The 22,195-nt window shown below is 35.9% G+C and overlaps 2 protein-coding genes and 1 long non-coding RNA gene across 4 annotated transcripts in view; all 3 read right to left on the reverse strand.

The window, feature by feature from the left end:
• Positions 1 to 11,983, reverse strand: part of clic5a (CLIC family member 5a) — a 24,318-nt gene extending 12,335 nt beyond the window's left edge. The window contains 2 exon segments of the mRNA NM_001007385.2: positions 1 to 47; positions 11,817 to 11,983. The exon segment at positions 1 to 47 is cut by the window's left edge and continues 63 nt beyond it. Coding sequence (NP_001007386.1) covers positions 1 to 47; positions 11,817 to 11,867 — 98 coding nt within the window. The 5' untranslated portion in view covers positions 11,868 to 11,983.
• LOC141378508 (uncharacterized) overlaps positions 1 to 22,195 on the reverse strand; it is an 842,893-nt gene that overhangs the window by 439,952 nt on the left and 380,746 nt on the right. The gene's annotated exons all lie outside the window — the stretch shown is intronic.
• enpp4 (ectonucleotide pyrophosphatase/phosphodiesterase 4) overlaps positions 11,817 to 22,195 on the reverse strand; it is a 27,602-nt gene continuing 17,223 nt past the window's right edge. The window contains exons 5-6 of one of the 2 annotated variants that reach the window (XR_015512564.1): positions 18,335 to 20,037; positions 16,220 to 16,572 (exon numbers count right to left, since the gene is read on the reverse strand). The gene's annotated coding sequence lies outside the window, so the exon portion shown is untranslated. Of the gene's footprint in view, positions 12,043 to 16,219; positions 16,573 to 18,334; positions 20,038 to 22,195 lie in introns of those variants that run through there. The other variant, XM_087289037.1, reaches the window with a different exon arrangement.

Here is a 22,195-nt window from a genome sequence, read left to right on the forward strand (position 1 = left end):
CTTTGGGAGAAAGGACAGTTCCCGATACTTTCTCCATCACTGCCAGCCTGAGAACAAAGTTAAAGGTTTATTATTCATTTGTTCATCTTCCTTCAGCTTAGTCCCCTTAGTCAACACAGCAGAATGAACTTCCAACTATTCCGGCATATGTTTTACACAGAGGATGCTCTTCCAGCTGCAACTCAGTACTGGGAAACACCCATACATACTCGTACTCTACGACCAATTTACCTATAGCGCATGTGTTTGGACTTGTGGGGGAAACCAGAGTACCTAGAGGAAACCCACGGCAACATGGAGAGAACATGCAAACTCCACACAGATATGCCAACTGAACCAGCCAGGACTTGAACCAGCGACCTTCTTTTTGTGAGACGACAGTGCTAGCCATTGAGCCACCATGTCACCCATAGTTGAAGTTTTATTATTAGTAGTAGTATTTAGATATTTCATATATTATGAATAAAGTTGCAAATTCATGTGAAATGTTTACAATTTATTAAATAAAATGTACATATTATTTATTTATTTATTTAGTATTTTTTTATTTCATAGATTACAGAGTATTTAACTGTAATATGTACTGCATTTTACTGTTTTACTGTATGGGCCAGTTCTGCAGAATGTTACCGTATTTTAAAGTTGCATTATGACAATCCCTGTAAATTTTACAGTAAAGAAATGCACCACTGTAAACATACAGCAAGATAAATAGTGCTGTAAATGTAAAATACAGCATTTTTGCTGTAATTAATGTAGATTCAACAGGAAATTGTTAACAGTGTATTATTTCTTGCTCTAATTTCTATTCTTTACTGCTTTTTTTAAACACTTCCCAAGTGCTGTTAATATGACTTTCAACACATTTTTAAACATAAGAGTTTTAAAAATTAATTTTGTACTAGTTATTTTTCAGGAAACTAGTATTCAAGTCATTGGACCACAGTGCTTTGTTCTGTAGGCGATCAAATAAAGAACAAAAAAAGACAGTTATTAATATTGACCAAGCAGTTTTTATTTTTTTTAATAATACATTTTATTCTAGGCAAACGAAAAGAAATAAGGCTTTCTCCTGAAGAAAATTAAATAAATAAAAATATATTGAGAGAGGTGAAGCCAGAATTATTCGCACTTCTCAGTTTTTTTTCTTTCGTTTTCAAATATTTCCCAAATTATGTTTAACAGAGCAAGGAATTTTTCCCAGTATTTCCTATAACATTTTGTCTTTTGGAGAAAGTCTGATTTGTTTTATTTCTGTTGGAATAAAAGCAGCTTTTAAAAAAAACAACTATTGCTAATACTTGACACGTCCACTAGTTCGCTTGAGTGTGCATGGCGAATGTGATGTCATCGCGGAGTTTGCTGAGGTTGGCTTTGGGTGCGAGCAACGTGATTTCAGCTGGCGGAGCGCATGTTTTTTTTTTTTTTTTTTTTTGAGACTCGAGCGAACAGTTTGCGCGGCGCCATGTTTGATTTGAGTTGAATTAGAAACACTCGGAAGAGATTTTCATCTGACTGTACAGACGTATTTATGATCTGTGTTCATAGAGATAACCAGATGACCAATAATTCTTGGCTAGAAATTCCAACAGCCGACGGCAAGTTTTTGTTAAAAGGTTTGGAAAAACCTGAGGGATAAGTTTGTTAAAGCCAAAAGAGGCCATGGCAAAAGTGGAGACCCATGTACACAATTAGAGAAATATGTTTTTCCACCATTTATAGGTTTTACACTGATGTATATATTACAATTTTTAATTTAAAACAATTTAGTAGTTAAAAAACTATAATTAAGGAACAAATTATTTCTTTGATAACTGGAAAGGCATATTTGAACCTATCGGTTTACAATACACTGATGGCCTGTTTTTCTAGACTTTATTGGTGATAATGGTCTGGAATGTCGGACCATTATTGCCTTTTTAACATATCAGTAGAAGACAGAATCTAGCCAGACAGTAATGTGTCAATTGTGGAGCGACTAAATCTATAAGTGTACTTTTTTTCTGCTTTTATTCTTGCAATAATAAAAAAATATATTTGTAGAGCAACTCATGTTCTCTTGTCATTAATATTTTAATAAATTATAATAGGTAGAACTGTCCGAGATATGAATAAAAGTAAAGTGATGCATCAAAGTTTGATTTAAAAATGGTTTGACGTTTATCTTGAATGGTTAAAAAAAATCCTTATAATCATTAAAATAATGTATAAAAGCAATAAAAATAATTAGTTAAAAAATCTTCAATGATATTTATGATATGATGTAGTTCCGGAAACTTCCTACTTCTCTGATTATCCATCTGATTTTACAGTCAGACAGCCCTCTGTCATTTTAAAGGGTCACGAAACACCAAAACACATTTGTTTGAGCTGTTGACAGTAGTATATGTGTCCCACACTGCTAAAAACACTATTGAGACACCTATATTTCACTAAAAAGTGTAAATTGGTTGTTTTTGCGTTATGTCAAGCAAATTCGTACTTCCGGTTTGAAACGAATTTTTGAAGCTGCGTCACGGTCATGACATAATAGCGTTGTATTCCAGCATGCAGACTGGGCGTCTGTGACAGAGTGAGTCTTATTACGTCTTACAGTGTGATGCATTAATGCATGAGCAAGGCTTGGTTCAAACCAATCAGCGCGCTCTATTGTGCAACTTCATAAATATTCATTACTGTCAGAGTGTAGACGGCAGAGACGCCACGTTGTATTGGCAAAACAAGCGTGAAGTGTTGCTTTTATTGTTTGCTGCAGTTAAGTTTCGTTTTCATTTTCTCTCTGTGAGAGCTCAGACTCACGTGTGGATTACAGTGTACGCGACGCTCGACAACAATAACATACGTGTCTAAGGAGGATTATTGTTTACCTGAGAGTTGTTCTCATCTGCAAACACTGAGATCTGGATTCGCTTGTAGTCTCTCTTCATAAAGACGCGGCTCTAGTTGCTGGTGATTGTCCTGTCTCTATACAGATTTGGTAAGTGAGCGACCAGTGCTCTTTGTTTATTCAGTTTGTTTGTATCGAACCAAGTTAACCATTGCACCAAGTGTAAACATGTTAGCACCACAACCAAACTTTAACCTCGTGTAGGGTTTTCAACTTTCTGACGCTACCTGCCGTGTGCATCTAAGTTTCCGGGAAATGCGGAGGTTTTTTTTCTCTCATTCGCCGTGCGGTATCAAACATTGCATGAAAAATACACGCTTAGAGCAGTTCCTCGAATCAAATATCTCGTTTGTCACGAGGGACATGAATGAATTCTCTGAATGAAAGAGCCAAACTGCAGTTAAAGTCCACCATTTAATAATTTGGCAAATAATTCGACTACAGATGTCCATGTAGGTTAAACACCATCACTTTCTCCTGTGTGTGTGTGTGTGTGTGTGTGTGTGTGTGTGTGTGTGTGTATTTTGACTCTGAAACTCGCGCGTGCCCAAATAGACACTCCCACACCATCCCACTTTTCTTCCTCTGACACTCCCCCCTAAACAGAGCTGGACACGCCCACTTTTCTGACTTTTTCCAAAGTAGAGGTGTGAAAACACCCTGCTGAAACGAGGAGGTTTCATGGCCCTTTAAAGTATAAAAAGTAAAGTATAGTTTTAAAGTATAAAAGCCTTGTCAGTTTCGCGAGGTACAGTTAGCGGAGGTGTGCGATGTGGCGCCAGGTGAAAGTATAAATCCAGCTTAAGAGTTGAGTTGACTTTATTGGTACCCGTAAGTAGATTCTTTTTGCTGCAAAGTTTGCCATTTGATACAAACAATTAAATCACACATATACATACCCACATATACAAATACAAAAGTATACAAAAGTTTATTCAGAGCGACAACAGATGATGGGACAAAGCTATTCCTGTAACGATTTGTATTACTAAAACGCATCTGAAACCTTCGACCCCAAGGGAGCAGGATAAACTCCTCAGACAGAGGATGAGAGCTACAGCTACTAATGTTCTGGGTAATCCGTTAAAGCTGCCTACTATACAGGGATACACTATTCAGATGTGATTCACCAATCAACCTGCTGCATCACCTAATAACCTGGCTTCCAAACCATGCCACCAGAGCGAAGGATAGAATAGACTCAATAAAAGCACGATAGAAAAAGAGTAAGCATAGTGGGGCCAGTGTGAAAACGTGATAGTTTCCTGAGACGATCAAGAAACTACTGAGGTCAATATTATTAGCCCCCTTAAGCAATATTTGTTTTGGATTGTCTACAGAACAGACCATCATACAATGACTTGCCTAATTACCCTAATTTGCCTAATTAACCAAGTTAAGCCTTTAAATGTCACTTTAAGCTGAATACTTAAAACATATCTAGTGAAATATTATGTGCAGTCATCATGGCAAACATAAAAGAAATCAGTTATTAGAAAGGAGTTGTGTGAGATTAAACCTCTGAAAGTCATTCAGCATACATGATTTGAATCTTCAAAACAATAGTACACGCTACAAAAGAACCAATGAGAGTCAGTGCCAAATTTCCATATCTGGAATTAGGAGATGGAGCTATCCAATAGCGTCCTTAAACTGGGCCAGTAACCCAAGCTGGACATCAGATCCACTCTTCAGCTGAATTATTCATGGAAATTCCATTACCTGGACCATTAGCCCACAGCCGAGGGGTTTGGGTCATGCTGAACTTGTCAACAGAACTCTGAGCGAGACGTCATCCTCGCCACCTATTAATCTGTTTATCACTTTACGGTGCTGGGATAAAACGTGGAGCTAAACGCTCGACACTCCAACGACTCAGATCAAATGTCAGAGTTATTGCTAAAGTGGTTTTTGCCCACACACACTCTAAAATTAAGATGATTTATGTTGCTTGTTTTTTTTTATAATTATTTTTTCTGGATTTTCACCTTTATTTTTAATAGGACAGTAGAGAGAATTGAAAGGAAAGCATGGGAAGCAAAGAGAGGGGAAGGATCAGCATAGGACCGCGAGGCGGAATCGAACCCGGGTCGCCGCGAGCACCTGAGCGCATGTGTCGACGCACTAACCACTACACCACTGGCGCCGACTTGCTTGTTTAACATTATTCTACTGTTCTACATATTTAAAATGAGCTGAAATTAGCTTTATTTAGACAACTTAATTATTTCATGTTCAGTTCTTTCATTTGTTTTGTGAACTGAAGTAATTTGTGTTGGGACAATATGAACTAATTGTGTGGATTGCATTTTTTACAGTGCATGTACACTTCCACACAATTCCTTCATGTTGTCCACAAATCGATTAGGTTTACTTAGGCCCAATCCCAATTCTATTTTTGTACCCCTTCCCTTTGGCTCTTGAAACAGAAGGGGAAGGGCTTCAAAATTTACCCTTAAGAAATGGGACAACACATCATCATGTCATCGCGATCTCTTGCTTCATATAAGATCGATGATGGTGACTGCTGTAGTTATTTGCATTATATTTTGGTATTTATCTTCAAGACATCACTGAAGACATACAGCTGAAGTCAGAATTATTAGCCCCCCAGAATTATCAGCCCCCTGTTTATTTTCTCCTCCGTTTTCTGTTTAACAGAGAGCAGATTTTTTTCAACACATTTCTAAACATAGTAGTTTTAATAACTCATTTCTAATAACTGATTTATTTTATCTTTGTCATGATGGCAGTAAATAATATTTGACTAGATATTTTTTAAGACACTTCTATACAGCGTAAAGTGACATTTAAAGGCTTAACTAGGTTAATTAGGTTAACTAGGCAGGTCAGGGGAATTAGGCAGGTTATTGTATAACGATGGTTTGTTCTGTAGACTATGGAAAAAAAAAAAAAAAAATATATATATATATATATATATATATATATATATATATATATATATATATATATATATATATATATATATATATATATATATATATATATATAAAGGGGCTAATAATTTTTCACTTAAAATGTTTTTTTAAAAAAAAAAAAACGCTTTTATTCTAGTTGAAATAAAACAAATAAGTCTTTCTCCAGAGGAAAAAATATTATCAGACATACTGTGAAAATTTCCTTGCTCTGTTTAACATCATTTGGGAAATATTTTAAAAAGAAAAAAAATTCAAAAGGGGGCTAATAATTCTGACTCCAACTGTATATCATGTTGCCATAACCATATAATGTGGCAATATGGTTGTAAGTGTATTGTGTATAAGTGTATTGCATTTGCACAGCTTATCTATGTAAACACTCAAAAACACGATTAACATTATAGCAGACACTGTAAAAAGCTCATTCCCAGCCACTATACATTACTGATAGGGTATTCGAGTGTCATCGAGTGTCAGAATGTTGTTCTGATTACTGAGTTATTATTATGGACTATATATAGTAAAATTCTGCGGTTTTTATTTTAGTAATTGTAAAACACAATGCCATTATAAATGTATCAAAACATGTGCTTGTTTGTTGTAAAAATTCGTAATAATGACAAAAAAAAATACTAATTTGTGGATCTCTTTACTTCTGGGTGCAGTCATGCTGCCGTTGTGGCTGGTGTATTCAGGCACATTTTCTTACCCATTGGTTTCGAGTGTGGTCCTAAAAAAATCTCCATTTTAAGGGGTATCTAGCCCTTCCCCTTAGCCCTACGCATTCAAGCTAAAGAAATCAAGCTTTAAGCTTCACGGGAACGTGCAAAACGCGGGTTAAGGGGAAGGGCTAAGAGGTGGAATTGGGATTGGGCCTTAATTGTTTTGAAAATTTAAGTGAGTTGAACATAAAACAATTAAGTTGTCCGAAATAAAAAAAAAGGGAAATGAAGACTGCTGATAAACATGATGATAATCGATATGCTGTTTTCTTGTGAAATAATGTTTTTGGAGGTAAAGGTATTTTTCGTGTGGTTGATTATGATATATTGTAATGAAAAAGACACTGTTGGTAAACATGATGAGGGTTTATGCTATTTTCTTGTGAAATAATGGTATTGAAGGTAAAGGTTTTTTTTTTGTGTGTATGGTTGATCATCATGATATATTGAAATGAAAAAGAGACTGTTGGCGAACATTGAGTTGCCGCCTAGATCACAGGTGCCAAACTCAGTTCCAAAAGGGCCGCAGCTCTGCACAGTTTAGTTCCAACCCTAATCAAACACACCTGATCAAACTAATTGAGTCCTTGTTTGAAACCTACAGGTAAGTGTGTTGGAGCAGGGTTGGAACTAAACTGTGCAGGGCTTCGGTCCTCCAGGAATTGAGTTTGACACCCCTGGCCTAGATGATCAACACAATATAACAAATGTATATTCTTCAATGTTTTGGCATCGAATTTTCATTGTGATGTATACTATTTTCCTGTGAAATTGTTTTTGAAGGTGAGGGTAAATATTTCATGTAAGGTTAGTTATGTGGGTTGAGGTGAAGGTAAGATTTGTTTGTTTTTTGTAAAATGAAAGTTATTTTGTGGTTAATAATGGATAATGAACTGAGAGTGGTGGTCTAACTAATGGCGCATTGTGATTGACTATGGGATAAAAGGGAGAGGCAAAATTAAGTGAGTTTTTCCTTAAAACAAGCTAAATAATCTGCCAATGGGGTAAGCAAAATAATCTTGTTTTTTCCTTTTGACATGAGATTATTTAGCTTACCCCATTAGCAGATAATTTTGCTTGTTTTAAGGTAAAACTCACTTCATTTTGGCATATTATTTCTTAAAACAAGACCATATGTTTTGCTTGTCTAGAAAATTCTTCTTGATTTAAAAGTTTTTAGATATTTAGACTAAAAACAAGAAAAACAATCCAAGTAAGAAAATCATGTTTTGCAGTGTATGTAAAACCTATGCTGGATAATTTGGCGGTTCATTCCGCTGTGTGTACCCCTAATGATTAAATGGACTAAGCTGATGGAAAATGAATGAATGAATGAACATTGTACACTCTTTTCTGGTAAAAATCCATAAGTCTGATCACTTTAAGTCTGATCCACAAGTCTTGAATCAACTTTTCACATGATTTGCGGAATCATTACACTCTAAAAATGCCCAATAACCCAACGCTGGGTCAATTATAGACAAACCCAATGTTGGGTTACGTTTTTTCAATTAAATTTAAAATGATTCTTTTTAACTCAACAGTTGAGTTTGCCAATATTCGACCCAACGTTGTGTTAAACAACCCAGCATTTTTAGAGTTTATGTGAAAATTTAATAGGGTGTATGCAGAAGTATGGACTTTTAATTTGACAGTTATCTGGGTTAAGCGCTTCCGGTGAACTGTAAACCGTTGCAAAATTGGTGCGTTTAAGGGCTGCCTTCTTTAAAAATCAGCGATCGCCACTTGCTGAGTGACATCCGATATAAAGGGGGCCTCAGATTGTACAAGAAGCAATGCATTAAATTACATTTCCCCACCATGTCTTTAAAATATGAACATTTATTTTATATGAACATATATTTCTGACGGGTGCGTGCGAGTAAACGGCTTTTCGTCTCGTTTTACGCTTGAGCAACTGAATGCCAAAGTCTATTTAACTGATTGTATTTTAACTACATAAGGAACCGTATAAAAATGGAAAAAGTCGCTTTAACCAGTCTATCAGTATGGGAAGAAATCAGCCTGATCTCACGAGGAAACGTAAGTATTTTACGTTTTGTCAGTTAAAGTGGCTAATTCGTATGATTTCGTATGAGTTCAGTCGTACGAAAATGTACGATTTTAAAAAGGAGGCGTGGCAACCAACCCCACCCCTAACCCCAACCGTCACTGGGTGATGAGCAAATCGTATTAAATTGTACAAATTAGATCGTACGAATTCATATAAATCTAAAAGTTACGAATTGCAGTGAGATTGCGTTGGAAGAAACATATGTACCCTATTTCACCTCTTATCTAAAGAAATTGGATAAGTGTCAAATGGGTTACCCAACACATTATACTTATTAATGTAAAGGTATCATAATCAACAAGAAATGGACATAAGCCAGTCAACAAAGTGTTTCTGGTCTCTGCCTTTTACTGTCACTATTGGCTCTATTTATAACTTTGACTCATGCAATAAGACACCACATGGTTAAAAAATAACATGTGACCTTCTGCAATTATGACCGCTCTTTTATTTAAACTGATGTCTCTAATGTCTTTATCAACGTTTGTATTCTTTTCACCTTCTGCTGTTAACGTGTTATAGGTCACAACAAATCTGCTAAACAACCCAGAGAGAGAGCCGCAGAAGTCCCGATCAGCCCTTCAGAGGAATTAGAGCATGAGGTGTTGATAGAAGTCAAGAAATAATTGAAGAGGAACCCTGAGTTTCTGCTTTGAAACGCTACCTGCTTCCTTTAGAGTCCTCAAAACTCAAAGTCTGCCAGCAAAACACTACTGGGAAAACTGAAACTGCTTTTAAAAGAAGCTAATGCTTTCTTCTGTTGTGTGTTTTCTGCTTTTCCATTGAGTGTTTGAGGCTGTATTTGTATACTCTGAAAAATGCTAGGTTTTAATAACCAAACGTTGAGTCAAATATGGACAGACCCAATCATTGGTTTAAAAAAAAAAAGTCATTTAAATTTAATTGAAAAAAATGAACCCAACATTTATCCATATTTTGGCTGGGTTACAGCAACCACGTATTTTTAGAGGGTACTACAGTTTAAAAAACTGAAAACATTGTGTGTTTGAGGCTGTATTTGCGCACGTTGAAAAAAAGCTGAGTTATCGTAAGCCGACGTTGGGTCAAATATGGACAAAACCAAACACTGGTTTAAAAAGTGTCTTAAAAAGTGTCATTTAAATTAAATAGAAAAACGTTTAGCCAGCACTGTTCAACATTTGTCCATATTTTACCCAATACTGGATTACAACAACCCAGCGGTTTTTGTGTACTACGGTTCAAAGACTTTTAAATATAGCTAATCACTTTCTTCTGTTGGATGATTTTGTTGTTGTTGTTGTTTTTACATTGTGTTTGAGGCTGACCATTCACTTTTGTTGTTGTTGTAGTTTTGTCAGTCTATTCAGTGTTCATAAACATTCAAATATAACATTGAATAGGCAATGGGAAAACTGACAAACAAGCAAACAAACAAAACAAACATAGGCTTTAATACAAGAAAACAAACAAAAACAATGCTGGGTTCTCTTACTGTAACCCAGCGTTGGGTTAAATATGAACAGACTCAATCCAACTTTTGTGTTAAAAGTATTTTTTTTTTTTTGTCCATATTTGACCCAAAATTGCGTTTTTGGGTAATTTTATTATTCAATTTAACCCAATTTTGGGTCAAGTATGCAATGTAAAAAAAGAAATATGACAAAGTCATGACAACAAATGATTTGTGCAACTTTAACTAATTTTAATCATTAAAATCACACAAAAAATGCCAGGTTATTTTAACATACTTCTTGGTGTAATAAGGACTAATACATTTTTTCTATTAATATTATTTTTAATTAATAAAACTAAATTTAATCCAATGTATCTAATTTGGGTTGAAATAACCCAGTTTTTTTGAGTGCAGGTTTAACTAAATATTTTTATATAAAAGTTCAACTTTATACTTTTAGTCTGTTTGGCTGATTTAAGTTGAGAAAACATTTAGACATCACACATTTTTTACAGTGCGGACAAAATTTAAATAACACTTTTAAACACAAAAGTTGGGTTGGGGTTGTCCATATTTGACCCAATATTGGGTCAAATAAGACAACCCAGATCTTTTTTTGTTTTGTTTTGTTTTGTTCTAGCCTACACTGTAACAAATGTTAGGTTCCACACAATTCCTTCATGTTGCCCCAACACAAATCAATTAAGTTAACTTAATTTTACAAATTGAAGTCGATTGAACAAAAAACATTTAAGTTGTACCCAAAAAGATTGTGTTGTTTCACCTCTTTTTAAATAAGTAGCTTTAACAAGCAGCAAAAGTCATTATTGGAGTGTATGCTTTGTTTGTTTGTTTGCTAGATTTCCCATTGCGTATTGAAGGTTATATTTGAATGTTTATGAACACTCAATAAACCAACAAACCTACAACAAAAGCATCTAATGTAATGAATCCCGACTGACTGTCACAAACCATTCACTCAAAAAAAGCAGTTGTCTTAACCCAACATTGGGTCAAATAAGGTCAAACCCTACCGAATAGATTCAATTAAAATTTTGTGTCCCAATATTTGACCCAACGTTAGGTTACAATAACCAATCATGTTTTGAGTGTTAATCAAATGTTACAAACAAGATGAACTATTCTTTAATCTAAAATAAATAATGCTGTTTTTTTTTAACCCAATGTTGGGTCAAATATGGTCAAACACAAGCAAATATATTAAATTAATCCAATATTGTGTTTGTCCATATTTGAACTAATGATAGGTTACAATAACTAATCTTTTTTGTGTGTTAATCAAGTGCGCCAAACAAGATAAACAATTATTTAATCTGAATATAAATGGCTGTTTTTTTTACCTAACGTTGGGTTAAATATGGTCAAATCCAACCAAATATATTAAAATAACCCAATTATGTGTTTGTCCATATTTGACCCAATGTTAGGTTACAATAGGCAATATTTTAATCTTATTAATCAAGTGTGCCAAACAAGATAAACAATTCTTTAATCCCAATTTTAAAAAATGCAGTTATTTTAACCCAATGTTGCGTAAAATTTGGTCAAATCCAATCGGATAGATTAAATTAACCCAATATTGTGTTTGTCCATATTTTACCAAAAGTTATGTTACAATAAATAACCACTTTTTTGTGTTATTCAAGTGTACCAAACAAGATAAACATTTTCTTTAACCCAATGTTGGGTCAAATATGGTCAAACCGAACAAGATAAACAATTCTTGAACAAAACTTACCTTGACGAAGAGCTCAATATCAGGATCTTTGCCCTCTTCATTTGAGGTCATATCGCTGCAGCTCACTCAGAAACAGAAACTGACAGAGAACTGTGTATCCTGCTGTCCCCTTGGATGCGAGTTTGCAGAAGTCTTGTGTTGTTGTTGTTCTAACAGGTTTGTGGTTGTGATTTTCCCGGCGGTCAGCTGTCAGTGAGAGCCGCTGCGCTGTCAGACCAAAAATAACCTCCACGAGGAGCAGGAGAGAAAGAGGAGTCGGGTGTCATTTACACCATTATTTATTCCGCAGCTCACTGTACCACGGCCACCGCTGCTGCTGCTGCTTTATAGAAATATGATGAATCATGTTTCACTCCTTACTGTCAAAACCTGAGTCACGACACAATGACCTCTCACAGCGCTGGTGCGAAAATCCAAACAGCACCTATAATAAGACTCCTTACGTGTCAAATGAACTCAATTCCAGAAACTTCCACAACTGTGTTCTCTAGTAAAAGACATAGATAAAAACTGCTATGTGAAATAAGTGCCAGTTTTTCTAAATAATAGAGATATTAGTATCTGAAAGCTCAAATCAATATGTTTTCCATTGATGTACACTGTAAAAAATGATTAGAAAACTCAATTGACTTAAAGTAAACCTGTTGCTTTTCAGTCGATTAGTTGACTTTAATTAAAATAAGTAAGTAAACCTATAAAATATGCTGACTTAAAAATGTGAGTTAACCTGTTGCTTTTAAAGCGATTAGTTGACTTTACTTAAAATAAGTGCGTAAACCTGTTGCTTTTAAAGCGATTAGTTGACTTTACTCTAAAATAAGTGAGTAAACCTGTTGCTTTTAAAGCGATTAGTTGACTTTAATTAAAACAAGTGAGTAAACCAGATGCTTTTAAAGTGATTAGTTGACTTTAATTAAAACAAGTGAGTAAACCAGATGCTTTTAAAGCGATTAGTTGACTTTACCTAAAATAAGCGAGTAAACCTGCTGCTTTTAAAGCGATTAGTTGACTTTACTTGAAATAAGTAAACCTGTTGCTTTTAAAGCGATTAGTTGACTTTACTTGAAATAAGTGAGTAATCCTGTTGCTTTTAAAGCGATTAGTTGACTTTAATTAAGACAAGTGAGTAAGCCAGATGCTTTTAAAGTGATTAGTTGACTTTAATTAAAACAAGTGAGTAAACCAGATGCTTTTAAAGCGATTAGTTGACTTTACCTAAAATAAGTGAGTAAACCTGTTGCTTTTAAAGCGATTAGTTGACTTTAATTAAAATAAGTGAGTAAACCAGATGCTTTTAAAGCGATTAGTTGACTTTAATTAAAATAAGTGAGTAAACCAGATGCTTTTAAAGCGATTAGTTGACTTTACTTAATAAAGTGCGTAAACCTGTTGCTTTTTAAAGCGATTAGTTGACTTTAATTAAAATAAGTGAGTAAACCAGATGCTTTTAAAGCGATTAGTTGACTTTAATTAAAATAAGTGAGTAAACCAGATGCTTTTAAAGCGATTAGTTGACTTTACTTAATAAAGTGCGTAAACCTGTTGCTTTTTAAAGCGATTAGTTGACTTTAATTAAAATAAGTGAGTAAACCTGTTGCTTTTAAAGCGATTAGTTAACTTTACTCTAAAATAAGTGAGTAAACCTGCTGCTTTTAAAGCGATTAGTTGACTTTAATTAAAATAAGTAAACCAGTTGCTTTTTAAAGCGATTAGTTGACTTTAATTAAAATAAGTGAGTAAACCAGTTGCTTTTAAAGCGATTAGTTAACTTTACTCTAAATTAAGTGAGTAAACCTGCTGCTTTTAAAGCAATTAGTTGACTTTAATTAAAATAAGTGAGTAAACCAGATGCTTTTAAAGCGATTAGTTGACTTTACTTAATAAAGTGAGTAAACCTGTTGCTTTTTAAAGCGATTAGTTGACTTTAATTAAAATAAGTGAGTAAACCAGATGCTTTTAAAGCGATTAGTTGACTTTACTCTAAAATAAGTGAGTAAACCAGATGCTTTTAAAGCGATTAGTTAACTTTACTCTAAAATAAGTGAGTAAACCTGCTGCTTTTAAAGCGATTAGTTGACTTTAATTAAAATAAGTGAGTAAACCTGTTGCTTTTTAAAAGGATTAGTTGAATTTACTTAAGATAATTGAGTAAACCTGTTGCTTTTAAAGCGATTAATTGACTTTACTTTAAAAGTGAGTAGACATGTTGCTTTTAATGCGATAAGTACACTTTACTTAAAATAAGTGAGTAAAGGAGAACCTCTTCTGAATGTTATCAACTCTTCTTTATCTTTAGGCCATGTTCCAAATCCTTACAAGCTAGCTGTTATTAAGCCTATTATTAAGAAACCACAACTGGACCTCAGCAACTTAGCTAATTATTTGCCTATTTCAAATCTTCCATTTACGTCTGAAACACTGGAAAAAGTTGTTTCTACTCAATTATGCTCTTTTCTGCAGATGAACAATATTTTTGAAGTGTTTCAGTCAGGTTTCAGGGCTCATCACAGCACAGAAACCGCATTAGTGAAAATAACCAACGATTTACTCTTAGCTGCTGAACAAGGGTGCATCTCGCTATTAGTTTTACTCGCTCTTAAGCCGCATTTGACACCATTGACCACAATCTCCTCATAAATCGCTTAAATTCTACAGGTGTCCAGGGACAAGCTCTACAATGGTTTAAGTCATACTTAGCGGACCGTTACCAGTTTGTGAATATTAATGGAGAGCCTTCACAAGTCAGCCCAGTAAAGTATGGGGTGCCTTAAGGATCAGTTTTAGGCCCTTTGCTGTTTACAATATACATGCTACCCCTGGGAGACATTATTAGAAGACTGGATGGCCAACAATTTTCTTTTCTTAAACTCAGACAAAACAGAATTATTACTTATTGGGCCTAAATCCTGAACACAGCAGATCTCACAACTCGACGAGGGATACAAAGTTAGCGCTACTATAAAAGATCTGGGTGTCATACTAGACAGCAATCTAACTTTTGAAAACCATATATCCCATGTGACAAAAACTGCCTTCTTTCATCTGAGAAATATCGCTAAATTACGAAGTATGCTATCCATCTCAGATGCAGAAAATCTAGTCCATGCTTTTATGACTTCTAGAGTGGATTACTGTAATGCTCTATTTGCTGGCTGCCCAGCATCCTCAGTTAACAAACTTCAGCTAGTACAAAATGCAGCAGCCAGAGTTCTTACCAGGTCTAGAACATTTGATCATATCACCCCAATTTTATCCTCCTTACACTGGCTGCCTGTTCAGTTTCGTATTCAAATATTACTTCTTACCTATAAAGCTTTAAATATTCTAGCTCCTGTTTATCTAACCAACCTTCTGTCTCGCTATAATCCAACTCGCTCTTTAAGATCTCAAAACTCAGGGCTTCTGGTAGTACCTAGAATAGAAAAGCCAAGTAAAGGAGGTCGAGCCTTCTCATTTATGGCTCCTACACTCTGGAATAGCCTTCCTGAGAACGTCCGAGGCTCAGACACACTCTCCCAATTCAAAACTAGATTAAAGACCTATCTGTTTAGTAAAGCATACACTCAATGCATCACTTAGCGATATGATACATGAATGTGCTCCACGCAGGTTTTTGCATCTCGTTTATATACACTATTAACAGCAGCTACGCTAATTTGTCTATTTATACTCTATTTCCACCTGGGGATACTCATCCCGAGGCCCTCAGATCACACAGCGCCACTGATTTGATCCAAGACCAGCGACGAGATGATCCCGAGGTTTCCATATCCTGGACCAGGCTGTATCCTGAGCAGCTGCTGTAGTGGTCATGGAGGAGTGGAGAACATGAGACTAATTCCTGTGATGCTCCAGGGACAGACGAGTCTTTGATGAGGCCCAGCGTCCAGCCTCCGGCGCCTTGACTGCAGCTCTGCACAAGACGTTTGGCCAGAGGAGAAATGGTTGTGCCCAACTGAGCCTGGTTCTCTCAATGTTTTTTTTTCCTTCACGTTCACCAATTGGTGAAGTTTTTTCCTCGTCACTGTCGCCACTGGCTTGCATAATTCTGTAGAGCTGCGCATCGATGGATTTGCTCTTCAGTGTTTGGACTCAGTTGTGAAAATCAAACCACACTGAACTGAGCTAAATTGAACTGAACTTAAACTCTGAAAACTGAACTGACACTGTTTCAATTTACTATGATCTTCTATGTGAAGCTGCTTTGACACAATCTACATTGTAAAAGCGCTACACAAATAAAGGTGAATTGAAAATTGAATAAACCTGTTGCTTTTAAAACGATTAGTTGACTTTACTTAAAAATAGCATTATTTCACAGTTCTACTGTATATACACACACATCTCATTTTAAGAAATGAAATAAGGGTAAACAAGGTTCATTTTAATTAATTTATTTTTTTCAAAATTTCTCAAAATATTTTTGTTAGAGGTTCAGCTTTTTTCTAATTTAGGTCGTTCAAGCTTACTTTTTTTCTCAGCTCATGTATTTAAAGTGACAGTTCACCAAAACAAAATGAACATTTCCACATCATTTACTAAAGCGGTTCATTCTCCTGTTGAACACAAAATAAGGTATTCTGAAGAATGTTGGAACACAACAGTCACTGCATATTATAGGAACAATATTACTATACTATGGAATTCAACGGCTGTATTTTCCAGCATTCTTCAGAATATGTTTCTTTGCTTTTAACAGAAGAAAAAAAAACTTGGTTTGGAGCAAATGGAGAGGTCACACTTTACAATAAGGTTTCTTTAGTTAATAGGGGTGTCACGATTTCGATTTTTAATCGAAATCGATCGAAATTTATGCTCAATTTCGATTATCGAATCAAAAAGTAGAATCGTCGATGCTGCCACGCTCCCATGTCACGTCAGCTTGGCTTGCCAAGCGGGAAAAAAACAGGCTTGTTGAAGTGCTTGTTAAACTGCAGACGCAGGAGACCCGTCGACAGAGCTTAAACCCTCTCCTCTTTCAATGAAGTCGTCGGTGTGTAAGCATTTTGGATTTCTAGTTAGTTATGTTGACAACGTTCGTGTTGTCGACAAAAAAAAAACACAGTTTTGCAAGCTCTGCTATGTACGCATTACGTATGGTTCGTCCGATAGACAACACCAGCATCGCGATCCTCCGCCCGCCCCCGTTGCAAATTCAATTCAATTCAATTCAGCTTTATTTGTATAGCGCTTTTACAATGTAGATTGTGTCAAAGCAGCTTCACATAAATGGTCATAGTAACTGGAACAGCGTGGTTCAGGTTTTAGTGTTTAAGTTCAGTTCAGTTCAGTTTAGCACAGTTCAGTGTGATTTAATCATTACTGAGAGTTCAAACACTGAAGAGCAAATTCATCGATGCGCAGCTCTACCAATCCTGAACCATGCGAGCCAGTGGCGACAGCGGAGAGGGAAAAAAAACTTCACCTGATGGGAGTGAAGAAAAAAAACCTTGAGAGAACCAGACTCAGTTGGGCACGACCATTTTAATTTCTCCGCTGGCCAAAAGTCTAGTGCAGAGCTTCATTCGCCGTGGTTTAGGCAGGAAGCTGGCCTCAGCGAAGACTCGTCTGTCCCTGGAGCGTCGCTGGAATCAGACTCATGTTCTCAACTCCCTACGACCATCAGCGCAGCAGCAGCTCAGGATACGGCCTGGTCCCGGATATGGAATCCTTGGGATCATCACGTCGCTGGTCTTGGATCCAATCAGTGACTCCGCATAATCTGAGGACCTCGGGATGAGTATCTCCAGGTGAAAATAGAGAATAAAGAGAATAATTAGCGTAGCTGCTGTTCATCGTGTATATAAGCAAGATGCAGAAGCCTGTGTGGAACCCGCTAGGTGATGCATTGAGTGTATGCTTTACTAAACAGATAGGTCTTTAATCTAGTTTTGAACTGGGAGAGTGTGTCTGAGCCTCGGACGCACTCGTGAAAAGTACACACTGAGGCCCTGTTTACACTGTCTTTGTTTTTAAATGGCATTTTAGAACGATAATGATTTGACATCCACAGTGGTGTGTAGCACTTCTGAGCAGCCCTCCTTCCTCTCTACCTCTGAAAATGCACATCACGTGACCACACAGACACAGACGCACACACAGCCATGCGCTCGAGAGAGCAGGTCCAGGCAGTCAGAGGACTGCTTCAATCTTTCACTCACTTGTACTTAACGTTAGTCATTTTAGCGAACACCTCAGATACTGTTGGCTGGTTCCTGTTGCTTGTGCGTCTTTTTTTCCGACGCCATTATAACGACACAGATCACTGCCTATTCACGAGTCCCGCAGAAAAAGTGATTGACAGGTGGTAATTATGTGTTTATCTTGCCTTTATTCATTTACTGTATGATTTGTTTATGGGTAAAACAAAGACCATGCAGGTCAGGTAGTTTAAACGGTAGGCTACAAATAATTAATTGGTCATTAATTAATTAATTATTCATAATCGAAAATCGAATCGAATCGTGCCTTTAGAATCGAAATTGTAATCGAATCGAGGATTTGGAGGATCGTGACACCCTTATTAGTTAATGTTAGTTAATGTGTTTAATAACATGAATTAATAATAAACTACATCTATCTGTACAGCATTTATATATATCATAGTTTATTTGCTAATGCATTAATAACACCCAAATTGATGCTAGTCAACATTAATCAATGCAATGTGAACAACAACATTTTAATTAGCTAACATCAACTAACATAAACAATTACTGTTATAACTGTATACTTTATTGTTTGTTCGTGTTTGTCAATGCATTGACATTAACTAATACTTCTCCATTGGCAATACTCCTTACCAATTGAGAAGGAGTGAATGATTTCATTTTTTTGTGAACTGTCCCTTTAAATCAGCCAGTGGTTAGTCAACAAGCACAATAGAGTGACATATGAACATTTATACTTGTGACACATACAGTTAGTAGCCATGGGGTCACAGTCTCTCACACCTCAGTTCTTAATAGTCAGGACGGTGTTCAGTGTGGGAGAATTACGGCTAAAACTTTCCAGTCAGTTTTTCTAAATATAGAGCCATAACCTCCTGCAACACTCATTTCCACATGACATCTGACCTCAGGACTGTACAGTAACAGTCACACACTGAACTCTGCAGCTCTATATAGTGAACGCCGACTAACTAGACGTGTATTTGTGTATTACGTCCTTATTAGATATTATAGATAAAGTATATACACAGAAAGTAACACCTTTAATCAGTAAGAATGCATTAAAAGTGACTGTATAGATAACAAACTAGCTTAATGTGGTTCTTTTGAACACTAGATACCCTTATATTAGCAGTTTTCCCATATTTAGCGGTTCATGGTTTTTCCTGTTTGTTTGTGCTTTTGCATTTTGGGATCTTGATCATTCCTTCAACAGTTTTCAATGTTGAAAGGGGACTTTTAGTGACATTTTCAACAGTTTAAAGTGATATATTGTCTGAAATGGTGTTGTTTATTACAGTACAAAACCTGATAATACACTGCCAGTACTTGTTCTGTTATTTTTATAAACATATTTCTGAATATATATTTTTTTCTTATACACTACATATTATCAAACTACTAAAATGTCAATAAAAGTCACTTTGCTAAACTGTGGAGTCGAATTTTCAATATTAAAAGTCGACAAAGCAGAGATCAACATCCCATTATGCAATTCACAACCATGAATAAACAAAACATCTGTGAATCACAAAATATGAAATGGTTAATTAATAGATATTTCACAGTAAACGCTATAAAAAATACGACCTAAAAATATGCCTGAAAATAAAAATGTGCCGTATTGTCCACAATCATTTGAAGCATGCCTTGTGAAAATTCAGCTGTTACCTTTTAAATACTTACAGGCCACTTTATTTGGTAAACCTTACACTAAAACCTGGTTGGACCCCCTTTTGCCTACAGAACTGCCTTAATCCTTCATGGCATAGACTCAACAAGGTTCTGGAAATATTCGTCAGAGATTTTGCTCCATATTGACATGATAGCATCACGCAGTTGCTGCAGATTTGCTGGCTGCACATCCATAATGCGAATCTCCCGTTCCACCACATCCCAAAGGTGCTCAAATGGATTGAGCTCTGTTGACTGTAGAGGCCATTTGAGTACAGTGAACTCATTGTCATGTTCAAGAAACCAGTCTGAGATGATTCACGCTTTATGACATGGTGAGTTATCCTGCTGGAAGTAGCCATCAGAAGATGTGTACACTGGAGTCATAAAGAGATGGACATGGTCAGCAACGATACTCAGGTAGGCTGTGGCATTGACACGATGCTCAAATAGTACTAATGGGCCCAAAGTGTGCCAAGAAAATCTCCCCCACACCATTACACCACCACCACCAGCCTGAACTGTTCAAACAAGGCACGATGGATCCATGCTTTAATAGTGTGGATGCCAAATTCTGACCCTACCATCCAAATGTGGCAGCAGAAATGGAAACTCATCAGACCAGGCAACGTTTCTCTAATATTCTATTGTCCAGTTTTGGTGAGTCTGTGTGAATTGTAGCCTCAGTTTCCTGTTCTTAGCTGTCAGGAGTGGCACCCGGTGTGGTCTTCTGCTGCTGTAGCCCATCCTCCTCAAGGTTGGACATGTTGTGTGTTCAGAGATGCTCTTCTGCAGACCTCGGTTGTAACGAGTGCTTATTTGAGTTACTGTTGCCTTTCTATCAGCTGGAACCAGTCTGGCCATTCTCCTCTGACCTCTGGCATCAACAAGGCATTTGCGCCCACAGAACTGCAGCTCACTGGATATTTTCTCTTTTCCTGACCATTCTCTGTAAACCCTAGAGATGGTTGTGGTTGAAAATCCCAGTAGATCAGCAGTTTTTGAAATACCAAATTCAAAGTCACTTAAATCACATTTCTTCCCCATTCTGATGCTCAGTTTGAACTGCAGCAGATCGTCTTGACCATGTCTACATGCCTAAATGCACTGAGTTGCTGCCATGTGATTGGCTGATTAGATATTTGCGTTTACAAGCAGTTGGACAGGTGTACCTAATAAAGTGGTCAGTGAGTGTACATATATACTATATATATATATATATATATATATATATATATATATATATATATATATATATATATATATATATATATATATATATATATACACACACACACACAAATTTTATGAAAAATAAATGAAGTTTTGGTATAAAAACAGATCCAAAAAATTTTAATAAATCTTAATAAATTTAATTTTGTAATGTTAGTTTTTTTTTTATATTTTAACCATCTAAATATAAATTGATTGCATAAAAACCTAAAAGTAACATATGACATACAGCAGGGGTGCTCCAACTCAGTCCTAGAGGGCCAGTGTCCAGCAGAGCTTCCAACCCCAATTAGACACACCTGAACCAGCTAATCAAGCTCTTTCTAAGTATACTAGAAACTTCCATGCAGCTGTGTTAAAGCAGGTTGGGGCTAAACTATGAAGGACACCAACGTCTGAGCACCTCTGATTTACAAAAGGAATAAAAACAATAGCAAAGTGAGACCTCTAGTGGCCGATCACTATAAAGTCACACAAAAAAAACTACTAAATATCTGAAATAGATATTTTATTTGATGTTCAAATGACACGTGACAATAGTCTCCATATATACTGTAGTAATTCTTGCTTTGCATAGATTGATGAAAACTACACAACCACAAACATTTGATTTAACAGCCAGATACTACTTGAGAGAGGATGGATTTCCTTTTCAGTAACCTTTGTTTTCAGTAACTAAAGATTGACACGTTAATTTGACAAAGTCACAGTAACAAATACATCAATGAAATGACAAGCCATGAGTTAAAAGTCCAAAAAGCAAACCTCAGTGCAGCTTTTCAATGTCATTTAGGGAAAAAAACAAGTCTAAAAGTCAAAAACACAGACTAAAATGCAATATCCGTTTGTTATTTCCACTAAAATGAGCAACAGATTAAAAAGAACGACTAATTAAATATAAAAAATAAAATCCCTGTTCAGTTTTAAAGCATAAAAAAGTCAAAGCAGCAGCAGTTTATCATCTCCCAAAATCTGAACCCATAGATTACAGTGCAATAAGCAAAAAAAAAAACAAGTGTATTTACATGCACAACGATCAACACTCAGAATCATTCCACTTTACAAGTAACGTTCAATCAGTTTAAGCAAAAAAGCCCTCTTAAACCCTACACAAACATTCCTCAGTAGGGATTCATGAAGAAATGGTGCATTTATCATGTGTTTATAGACTAAGCAATCATCAGACTTCACTCAGAAAAAGTTGCATTTCATCTAAATATTCCTCTTTTTCCAAAATTACCTCTAGAAAAATGATTAAATATTCATATTTTATTAGTTTCCCTGCAGAAAAAGCTTCATAAA

The sequence above is a fragment of the Danio rerio genome, chromosome 17 (genome assembly GCF_052040795.2).
Source record: "Danio rerio strain M-AB ecotype USA chromosome 17, GRCz13ab, whole genome shotgun sequence".
In the NCBI taxonomy this organism is placed as follows: domain Eukaryota; kingdom Metazoa; phylum Chordata; class Actinopteri; order Cypriniformes; family Danionidae; genus Danio; species Danio rerio.